We start from the raw sequence: 12,162 nt of genomic DNA, 5'->3' as shown, positions 1-12,162 counted from the left end.
TTTATCCTGAAAAATACATGGATGCCTGGCTTGATTCAGTGTGTGAGAAATAACAACAGGACTTAAGAAGCCAGGGAACATTGACTAGGCAGTTCATGATAAATGGTCAGTCCATGAAAATATCCCTAGACATCAGGACACAAGAGTTCCCAGGTCACACAGGTGACAAACACATCATGCCAGGACAACTAGGAGCCCAAAAGAAACACTGGGAAGCTTGGCTTCAGGTCCTCCTAGGCTTTGACACATATCCCCTTCCCAGTATCACCCTGTAACAAACCGTAACCGGTAACTTTAGCAGCTATTCAGGCTCCCATATGTCCTTCTAGAGAGTTATCAAGCCTAAAGATGGCCATTGGGAATTCACATAAAACCACTTTACCTTCGTTTAAATAATGATTTACCTTATATTGAATATCCTGGAGTATCTCAGTCACAGCCTTCAAGCCAACATGTTCCTTCCCTATCTGAAATGCATAAAGCACAAACACATTTTTTTGTGCTTAGCTTTTACCCAGAGTAACTACAAGAAGCAAGGCCCCAGTCCACCTGAATGAACTTCTTGGTAACTAAATTACTTTCCTATTTATGCTCATACCAATAACTATAGGTAAGGTTTGAACAATATAATACCTGAGAACCTATCGAAATTCATGTTACTATAGATATTTATCATTTATGATGTCATAGGCAATATATAAAACCATAAAAGCATTATAGAAAAATAGCATAAGTAGTTGTGAGTTAAAGTTATGCAATATGTATCTAAAGTCTTGCCTTCTCTAAAAGATAGCCTATCTCTCTAATTAGCCTTGAAATGTGGTCTGTAGACCAGACTGGCCTCAGACACCTGCCTGCCTCTATCTCTGCCTCCTAGGTCCTGGAATTAAAGGCATGCATCACCATGCCCAGATCTTTCACTTTTATTTATTTACCTATTTTGCCCTGTATTCTTGCTTTTGACATTAAGAGAGCATTGCCATAAAAAATGCAATCAAAGTTGAAATTCTTCTTTAACTCAGAAGTGGATGTATTGTTTCATAAGTTAATATCAAAATTAAAACATCTCTGGATTATCGCTGATCACTATTCAATAGCCTTTTCTTCATGGTTTTCAAAGCTTTCATATAATATATATATATACATATATATATATATTACACAATACATATTTATATATTATTTATAAAATATACATTTCTACTTTAAATATGTGTGTATGTTTAAAGTACTGTTCCAAAACCTGATACTCGAAATAAGTTTCTGTCACTTATGTCCTTGACTTTATAAATATCTAGTGACATCTAACTGCCACTTTGAGCCTCCCTCCAGTGGCCCTGACAACAGAGAGGAGGAGCATCAGGCATCACCTCGGACAGACAGGCACTGCTGTGCTAGGCTTTTCCTCTTTACAATGTCTGCAGACGGACCTGCAAGAAGCTACAGGGGCTGGCAACCATGCGTGCCTTTGTTTCTCTAACGTTAACTGTGAAATACACAAGAGAAAGAAACAATGAAGAATGGCTGCTAGTCAGCTCAATGTAACCAAAAACTTTCCTGAGAAGGGCTCTAAAAACAGAAAATAACATTTCTAGAGCTTAAGTAAGCAAGCCCCCTTTAATAACTAAGTGCTTCCTTTAATAAATTGCCCTTGGTTATGGTGTCTCTTTACAATAATAAAACAATAACTAACACAATATGATAGATGATACATATTACTAGATTTTTGAGAAAAAAATCCAACACTTAAAATAAACTTGTAAATATATGCATGAATGTGCACGCCAGGAGCCTTCCTTGATCACTGGGAGAAATGGCGTTTCCTTATGTTCATGGTTTTAGGAGGAGGAGGCAGCTCTTAGAGGCATGAACGTCTAATTGGGATCCATTTTCCTTTTAGGAATCTCCTGTCAGATCATAAACTCTGAGAAGAGTCCACATCAGAACACTGTAAAGCCACACAATACAATGGTCCAGCGGTGAACTGGGCACACAGCACTGACCAGCCTACTTCTGTTTCTGACTCTGTCACCTTTGAGCTCCATGATCTCAGACTAGCTACTTTACCCTCTCTGTCCTCCTTGCTGTCTTTTTGAAGTTTTCAGCTCTAAGAGGTCACTCTCTGATCAAACCTTCACACTCACCCAGCCCTCTCCTTTGTTCTCTCCCTTTACTGTGTTAGCAGCCGACATACTCAGCCCCTTGATTCATCCTTTCTCATTAAATTGAATGACATCTTTCTATCTCTCAGCTCTCCCATCCCTTTATCCCCGCAAATCGCCTACTCTCCAATTGATCATCACAATCTACTGCAATGTCCTTCCTCTTATGTGGATGGAGACTAATACCTCATATGCTGTCCCACCCAGACCATGCCATCTAGCCTTAAGTGGGCTTGCTGCACACACCCTTATATGGGCTTATTATCTCTCTCTCTCCTGGCTGTTTCAAAGCCGAACCCCACATGCAGAATCCCCTTACTCTGTAATACTGCTTTGCATGTCTCAGAATAATAAAGAACCCCAAACATGAGCTTCCCTCACTTCCTGACCTGTCTTCACCTTCGAACGTGGCTGCTGTGTGTGAGGCCTTAAATCCAAGCAGCCTCGGCAGACGTCCTCCACTCCACACCCTCCCTTCTCCTTTAAGGTGCCTTTGTTTGAACCATCCCCTCTCTCCTTCTCTTCTCTGTATATTCTAAACTGTGTCTGCGCTAGCTCGCAGACCTCAAACCCACCACTGACTCTACTCCTTTGGTCTTCTCTTGCTTGAGTCAAGCCTTTAGAAATAACTTCAGCCCCCACCACCCCCACTTCCTACTCTGGAGCTCCATTGCTGTGGCTCAGGGCACCAGCCTGGGATGTGAAACTTCAGCCCCTTTCTCCTCTGCTTCCTCTGACATTCATCAGCCACTCCTGAGTCTTTCCTCATAGCAAGTGCATGGAGGTGAGAATATCTGCATATATTCTGGGCCTTTCTGTGGCCACAAGTTTACTCCTGGAAATGCGGGGCTGGTCCCAGGAGGCTAAGTTTTCAATCCAGGGCCCCTCAGTCCTCAGTTCATTATACATATGCAGTACCAGACAATGGTAACAGAAAACAACCATACCTAATAAAACTCCAAATCCACCAAGTCTGAACAGGAAGCTGTTCCCATCTCCCCAAACGACAACATCTTGTTTATTTGTGCTTTTAAGTTTATTATCCTTATTCTTATTCCTAATGTCTTCCACTGCCTCACCTTTGCCAACTTGATACTCCACTCCCCTTTCCAGGTTACAGAAAAAAGTCTTTCTAAGTTAATTCTTCAATACAGTGAAAATTAAATACATTTGCTGTCAACAGTTTGACATTTCTTTCTACATATAATAGTTGTAAAACTAAAGGAATATTGAGCTGTGCCTATGTAGACATGAAGTAGAGATGGGGAGAGAACTCCATTTCAAATGCAAGGAGGTGTTTTCATTCTGTCCATGGGCCTCAGATGCTCTTCTTCCAGAACAGAAGGCTGCTAAGATTCCAAGGACCGTTTCACCTCTACTAAGTCTTTCAGCATACCATGAAGCTGAAGACAAAGTTTAAAACTCACCTTAGGGTATCTTTTAAATCTCTACTTCATGGCACATGGTACCATTTTATGTGTTTATGTGTTTGCTGAACCATGTTATAGTCACTGTCGTCACAGAGATCAATGCCCACTTAGACTGGCTAAATCTGCCATGGTCTCAGCCTATCTTTATCATTGTTTTCTATAAAGCATTTCAAATCATCTTTGAGTGAAAATTATTAATAACAAAAAGACAAGGTGACTCACTACATGATTACATTGTTGATTTTTCTCAGATTTTGTGGTAAGCTTGGGTCTAAAAATTTTTACTGAAATTCTTTTTTTTTTTTTTTTTTTTTTTGGTTTTTCGAGACAGGGTTTCTCTGTGTAGCCCTGGCTGTCCTGGAACTCACTCTGTAGACCAGGCTGGTCTCGAACTCAGAAATCCACCTGCCTCTGCCTCCCGAGTGCTGGGATTAAAGGCGTGCGCCACCACGCCTGGCTGAAATTCTTTTTCTTAAATAAAATGAAGTCTGACTTCAGGAGACGTTTTCCAAATTGTTTCTCCAAAGGCCCCAGATACCACTCTGAAGAAAACATCTGATAAATAAATGAACTATTTTATACAAGAAATATAGCTCAACTCTTGAGAACTGACTGTCAAATTATCAGCATTTATATGTGTTTAATTTGACCGACCTCTAAGCAATAAAATTGAGAGTTTAAAAAACTATTCCACACAATGACTAAGGGGAAACATCTCTCCACAACATAAGCTCGCAGCAGACAATTTACCTGAACAAATAGTGCAATGATGGCGATACCATGTGGCTTCCCAACCGCCTCATCGATGCTGCCGAACAGTGTGGAATTCCAGTGGATCAGATGGAGCTGCAGGCACAAGACAGACCAACCACATCACTTAACACACTACTCAGAAAAGCAGGCAGTGTCTACCCTCCTTGCAGAACACACATGGTATCAAGTGTAAAGGGGGATCACAACCAGTCGTAAGCAGACTACTGTCCCAAGAGAAGCTGTCTCAAAGAGCGCTTCCTATCTCTGTTCTGCTCAATGGGACTCAAGAATGATTTCACACTGGCTGAGCATCTTTAAATCCTAGCCCTGTGGGTTGCCATGGAGCAAAACTACAGGTCTAAAGGCAAACACCATTCCTGACAGGAAGGACGGAGGCAGGGTGTGTATGGCTCAGTGGTGGAGTGGTAGTATACGTCAACCCTTGCACCAACAGAGTTTGGGAGATTTGGATTAGAACCTGTATCACTGTCCAGTGGTTCCAGTAACACGTCTTTAAAGGCTGCTCTCAAAATCTGGTAAATGGTCTCAACCATCTGAGAATATTCAGAAACAGCAAATATTGGGCAGGGAAAAGGAGCTTTTTAAAAAAACTTATGGTAAAGTAATGAATGCAGATGCACATTTATAGAAAAAGACCACTTCCTTGACTACTGATAAAACCTCGTCTGTGAAGCAATGGCAGGCAATGCTGAGGAGCCTGTGCTCTCACCTCACAAAGCTCTGTTTTCGGGCATGCTCTCTAGAACATGCACTTGTGCCTATAGCTCCCCCCCCACACACAGTAACCAAATCGTGTCCCCCACATGACCCACACACACACACAGTAGCCAAATCGTGTCCCCCACATGACCTCCACAAGTTCCCCACTCGCTCCCTATCCCTCACACCTCCCATACCACCCACACAAACTAAATAAATGAAAATTGAAGCACTTCCTCGTTTCAAAAGCAATTCTCACCAGAAACATAAGCACGCCTCAAATGTGATCGTTGTACATTTTAGCGCCTTGAAATTTCCAAGAGATACTGAAATATGGAGTGCCTAAAGTTTGATTTCCTGTGCCTGCTCTTGGGACTCTTCCTACAGTTGGGTTGCCTTGTCCAACTTCGATATGATTTTTTGTTTCATCTTATTGTATTTTATTTTGTAATGTTTGGTTGTCATTGTCTCTTAGATGTGTGTTCTAATGAGAAACAAAAGGGGAGTGGATCCAAGTGGGAAGGAACTGGGAAGAGAAGAGGGAGGGGAACCTATAATCAGGATACATTGTAAGACAAGAGCATATTTTTGAAAAAAATTAAAACACCAACTGACCACTAGAGGGAGGTAAGGAAGTCAGTAATGGACTGAAGAACCTGAGGCCAGGCTGCACAGCCTCACTGGGTCTGAAAGTGTCCAGTATTAACTCTAAGTCCCTGCCTTTCCGAATGCAGCCTCACATCAACTCCCAATTAACCACAGAATACTGAATAATTTTTCTCTTTCTTCTGTGAGTGCAGCAATGGCTTTCCAAAACCCCATGGTACAGATAAGGGGTAGTGGGTCTGCTTCATCAACAAAGCTCTGAGCCCTCCATCAGAAGGGATTTTATTCATCATATCACACACTTTGATGACATTTTCTTCCCATAACAATATTATGGGACACTTTCTTCCAGAAATGAAATATTAAGAAACATTTTTAAAGTGTGTCTTTTCACTTTCCGTTTGGCATGTGGAGTCTGCCCCCTCAGAATTTTGCAAATTCCTTTAAGCACTTTAACAACCTTAAGGCTCCCCACTCTGTATGTGTGCATAGCACACGGTAGCTGTTTCAGGAAGTACAGCACACGGAGCAGGTAAAGGGGGACGTCCTAGTAAAGGAGCCCAACAAAACCACACGATCCAGCCCAGCTCACAGCTCCTCACACTGACAGTAGGTGTCTTGATTTGTAATGAAGATGGCACTGTGCCTCTGGGTTCCTCCTCCCAGCAACCCTTCATAACAATGTAATTGTGATTGGAATGTCAGGCAGAACACCTGGCCAGGACATCTCAGAACTGTCAAAACCATCGAGTAGAAAATGAGAAAATGTCACAGGCAAGAGAAGCTGAAGAACTAAAGAGTGTTAACAGTGATAAGATTTCATAAATGAGATTTAGAGACAGAAGGAAATGCCATAGAAATTAAGGGACTATGAATGAGATATAGACTTAATAATGTATCCATGTTGGCCCACTAATTCTAACTGATGTATGTCGGTAGGAGAAAATGCTATGTGGCACACAGAAATGTTTTAGATTATGTTCATAGTTTTTCTGCAAATCTCAAGCTGTTGTAAAAATGGTGACTTTTTTTTCCCCCTTAAAGGAAAATAAGGGAAACCCTAGGATTTCAGCCATTCCAAGATAAAAAACCTACAGCAGCTCTCTGTTGTCTCCACATGTCAAACCCAAGAATTCAAACTAAAAGTAGCAAGAAAATCACTCCCACCTTTCCTCATTTGTACCTGGTGGCTCAGGGCCAAGACGACTGTCATCTCAAAGACACAAGCATTCCACACTCTGACACCAAAGGACCATTGTGGTCCTGAGTCTTTATCTTCTCCTGAAGATGCATTTCCTCTTACAGGAAGGAGACAATGGGAGAGTCCACTTCCCCATGAAAAGAGATTAGATGGCTAACTCAAGTTCCATTCTAGGCCAGCTTCCGACACATCCTGGAAGCTGGCCAGCCTGGGCTTCCACCCACAGCGCTAATCAGATGCACGATCTGCAGGCACAGCACACTGCACTTCTGCTGCTTCTCAACTCTAGGCCCGCTCTGGTCCTCCAGGGCTTGCCTGTTCCATCTATAGTACTCCTCTGAGGTCCGCTGTCACACCATGCCAGACTAGAAGGCTGCAGCAACAGGAGCTCACTTTCTCAAAGTTCCAGAGGCTGGAAGATTGAGAAGGAGGTGCTAGCTGTGACATTTCTGTCCCTGGCTTACAGATGACCTTCTCCATGACATCACATGGTATCTCCTACATGTGTGTCTATGTCTTGATCATTACTTCTTACAAGAACACAGTTTTATTGGATGAGGGTTTGTACATAAAAGTCCTTTCCTAATTACCTCTATAAAGACTTGAGCTCCAAGCATACTCATAATCACATGAGCTGGCATCAGTACCTGACTTTGGAGGGACACAATTCTGTTTATAACCTTGTCCATCTATCTCACCTGAGGTAAGCAAGCTCAATATCGCTGCAACCAATTTGAGTCGCAGGCACCATGCCTGCCCCGAGTAGCCATCATGTGCTCTCCTGCAGCATGATTTCCAGCTTACAGACTATATCCTAGACTGATATATGGAGCTCAAAGGCCAGACCTTGACACTGTCACAAGGAAAGTGCCGGAAAACTTTGCTGCCACTTGAGATTAACCTAGTAACTGCAATATATGTGATGGCAGTTTTCACTCCCTAAGGCCCCACTGGTGGGGACCCACCAGTTGGCCTGCCCACTTTTGGTCTGAAGTCCTCCATGGTCTTCCTAACACCCCATCTGTATGACACTTCAGTCTCCAGCACCTTCCACCTCTGGCAGACAGGTTTTCTCATGGAATTTTCCAGAACACTTACCCTTCCTGTCTTGCAATCATAGCATGGTCTGTTTACATCTCAACCTCTTGATCTATTCAAACTATCTTTGTTCTCCCCAGCCCCTCTTTTATTCCTATAATTTTAACAATTCCTTCTTAGAATAAGGTTGGTTCAACTCCCTGAATCCAAGTCGTAGAAGTAGGAAGATCACCAAGGTATTCGAAGAGCTAGAATACCTTTGTGGGGACCTAAGTCTGGCAATGCTATGAGGCATGAAAGGCAAGGGAGTCAGACTGCGAGCTGCCTTAGACTTTGTCATAGCTCTAATAGGGAAACACTAGAGTTTTTACCTATTTTACCAAAGAGGTAAAATGAATTTACCTCTTTACACATTAGTTATTGGTACTCGACACTGTGCCGGGTTCAGCCATCTGCCTAAGATCTCAGGACAAATACCCTCCCCAGGTACTATAAGAATACATAAATCCAATGTGTATTATGTCTCATTCTGCCTGCGTAGATCAGAGCAACAGAAAAGCTCTTCTCTGACAATCAAACCCAGTCCTCCTCACTTGTTACAACTATTTCCCACCCACTTAGGACTCAGTGAGAGACATAAGGCTACAATACTCCAGCCTAGCAGGGGTGCTGGATAACCAGGTTGCAAACCTACTACTACATCAGACCACTGGCTGTTACATACAGCTATTGTAACACACCGTCTTCTAGTTTCACAGAAAACCCTTGACTGTGTTTTCAGTACAGGGCTCACAGACTCTAATTTCCTGCAATTGAGTATGGGACTTTACCATTAGCCCCTGGAATACATTAGTCTAAATCTAGTTATCTCACACAGTAGCAGATAAACATGTCCACACTCATGAAACTCTGACACGCCATAGTCATATAGCCATTTGCCTGTCACTGGGGAAAGTAAGTCTGAAAATTTCATGGCGGCTTAACAGGAAGCTATCTTCAAGATAAATGAGGTTTATTATTAACATAAATAACATGACAGTATTAAAGGACAAAAGAATGAATCATGAGACTGGAAAAAATTGTAAAATCTGAGAAGGCCACCGTGACTCAGCAGTATCCCCACCCCTGCACTCCTGTGAGTCTTCTGGCCTCCTGTCTGCAAAAGCTTAAAGGCATTTCCTTTCCGATGTCTTCTTGTTACCACAAACAAAAGAGTTGTAGACCTGACATCGATTCCTGTCCAAGGTGCACTCTGGCTGACACTGAGCAGTGTGCTGCGTCTCCCTGGCTTCACACACCAGCCCTTATCTCCGCTCACCAACGCCTTTCCTGCCTCTACCCATTTGTGGTTTCGAGTCCCACTAATCTCTCTACAGCCTGGACTTCACATTTCCTCTGTTCAAAATCTCTAATTGCCTTCATTTCCTACTACAAACAGACTTAAATATCCCTAATCCCTTCCTTCCCCCATTTAACCATCCAGTGCTCAAGGCAAGGATGACCCAGACCCCTCAGAACTGCTCCTCCACTATTCACCTTCCACCCACCTCATGCAAATCCTCTCTACCCTCTGGCCTTACTCTACATTTGATAGAAAAACAGACTAGTGAAGGAGGTGAACAGGGAGATGGAGATGCGGATGAGAACCTATATTAATAGATATGAGAGAGAAAAAGAAGAAGAGATGGATAGCTAGGACTCCCACCAACACTCTAGCAAAGGTATTTTAAAATTGATGTATCTCAGCCCTTATTGTTCTACAGTGCTGTGTTGTTTCTTGTTTCTCAATTCTAATGGCAGAACCCAAACCAGAAATCTGCTCCAACATGTCCTTTTTATGCACAGGCAAGAGTTACATCTCACCTTCTATCTCCACAAAGTTCCCAAATTTACCCTTTTAGCCAAGTCTCATCCATTCCTTACTTGAGGTATCTAAGTCATACTTACCATCCAAATCTAAGTGTAGTCAATGCCTCTAAAGCTGGTGTCTCCCACCCACCCCTTTATCTTCCACCGTTTCCTCAGAATCCATCACTGTGAACCAATGATAGACACACACACATGATGTTGTCTCCACCCTTGAGAGTCAGTACAGTTGGTTTTCCAGAATAGTCTCTGAAAGGTGCTACACTTATTTGTGAGAATAAAAACTGAGCATTTAGAATGCAGTTAAAGATTGTGGTGACTCAGTAAAGTGGCAGCAGTAAGTTCTCCACTAAGAGCATGATGTCACCAGCCACCTGGGGATGTTGAAAAGGGACAACACTTCACTTTAATTCTCACTTTATCTACAAGAGACTCATCAGTTAACTTAGTATCCCTGGGGCTTTTTCAAGAAGGATTATCCAAAACAAAAATCAGAACCATTTTATTAGAAATGGGAAAGCCATACCCTGTAGGGAAGAGAGAATGATACGCAGTCCTCATCTGAGCCATTACCTTAGTAGCTTGGGCAACTTATTTAATGCTTCCTGACATGATTATTCAGTTGAAGATAGAAATAAAAGAATATACATCTAACGGGCCAAATAAGATATGTCATGTGTCTTCCGAAGCATTAACACGATTCTCACCACTCTCTGGGAATCATACTGGAATGCATTTTGCATTAACCTCATGCTCACAAGACAATACATAGATATAAAACTGCCCAACTGTATAACCCCTGTCTTCAGAATAGTGTAATAAGGGTGAACGTTGGCAGGTTAAACAGACATGAGTATGCACAGCAGCATGTGTAATAGAGTTTCGCCAAAGTCATTCCCTAGGTTTGTTCTCCTTCTCCATGACCACATGAAATTGAAGAGGGAGGCCCTCATCAGAGGACAAAAAGCTCTGTATAAGCACACACGCATTCTTTTCTAACAAAGTACTTCCTTATTTATGTAAGTTTTATAACTCACTTTAAAATCAAAACATGCTAATCCAACTCACTCATTGCTCAAGAGAGTAGCACAAAGAACTATTCTTCAGCAAACACATGGTGAAACACATTACAGGTGCTTCTTCTACGAAGTAAAGGGGACTGAACTCCCCTGGCATCTGCTAAAACTCCCCTGCTCCCATGGTGCTGGAGACTATGCAACGCTATAAACTAATTGTGAAGGCTATTCCATGAAAATGGAGCTTAAGAAACTACTGATACAAAGCAGAGTCCAGCTCTTTTCAATGTTATGAGAAGCTACAGTATCAGGTAGCTTGACTGAAGTGGAATTTGAACAAAAACATTTAGGGTTTTAAAAACATAACATGGACAACTGGACACAGGAAAGAGATCAATGGGTATGAACCAGACATGAGATAAGAAGTTTTACCTACATTTTCTAGCACTGAACTTCAGTTCTATGCAGACTATGATGATATGGAGAAACATTTCTAGACACTACACCTTATACGCAATCCAAGATTCATCATTAGGGTGGAGATGTAGCTGAGCTACAGAGAGCTTACCAGGCATATAAAAGACCCTGTCAGTCACCCTCTTCCCCAGAAAATAAGACTAGAAAATTAGTTAATTTATTAGGTTAATTAATTTGCTGGGTGTAGTAGTACATGCCTGCATGCCAGCAATGCTGAGTCCCAACCCTCAAGGACAGGCCAGCCTGAGTTGTATATCCAGAAGCAGTCTCAACCAAAGAAAAGAGCAATTGCAATGATGCTGATGAGCATCTACGACAAAAGTGCTAAACGTGTCCTGGGCTTCTACAGGCCAAGGTAGGGGCTCCATGTCACATTGTAATAGTTGATTGTGTGATACATAAATTGTACTTTAATCATCTTAGCTATGAAACCATTCTCTTAAAATCTACATCAACTTTAATAACAAACGAAATGGAGAGAAAGTGTGACAAAGAAGTTGGAAATGCCCTACCTTCTGCTGGCTCCATTGCTGTCATAGAAAAGCTCATCACTACTGACATATATAGTGATGCTAGCATTAAAAAAAAAAATCAACTGCAATGTCAGTCATACAAAAGTATATGCACTTACACATATGTAATACCTGAGTAGGATAATAAGCTATTACTCAATTTTACTATACTAAAACTTTTGTTTGATTTGAGTTTTTATTTTTGTTGTTGTTGTTGGGTTTTTTTTTGTTTTTTTTTTTGTTCTTGTTGTTGTTCTTTGGTTGGTTGGTTGTTTAGTTGGCTGGTTGGTTGGTTTGAATGATACTAAGGTTTGAACTCATGACCTTGTACAATGCAGATAAATAAATGCTCTTCTGCTGAGCAGATCTGCAGTCCCTCGT

The 12,162-nt window shown here is 41.8% G+C and overlaps 1 protein-coding gene across 1 annotated transcript in view; it reads right to left on the bottom strand.

Annotated features, from left to right (window-relative positions):
• The window catches only part of Ca8 (carbonic anhydrase 8 (inactive)), a 91,621-nt gene that overhangs the window by 38,871 nt on the left and 40,588 nt on the right, over positions 1-12,162 (bottom strand). Inside the window, exons 4-5 of the mRNA XM_021159978.2 lie at positions 4,343-4,438; positions 405-467 (exon numbers count right to left, since the gene is read on the bottom strand). Of these exons, the coding sequence (XP_021015637.1) occupies positions 405-467; positions 4,343-4,438 (159 nt within the window). The remainder of the gene's footprint in view (positions 1-404; positions 468-4,342; positions 4,439-12,162) is intronic.

Source organism: Mus caroli, unplaced genomic scaffold (assembly GCF_978045245.1).
Source record: "Mus caroli unplaced genomic scaffold, Mus_caroli_1 scaffold_6, whole genome shotgun sequence".
Taxonomy (NCBI): Eukaryota; Metazoa; Chordata; class Mammalia; order Rodentia; family Muridae; genus Mus; species Mus caroli.
Note: the sequence above shows the minus strand (reverse complement) of the source record. Positions and strands in the feature narration are given on the sequence as shown.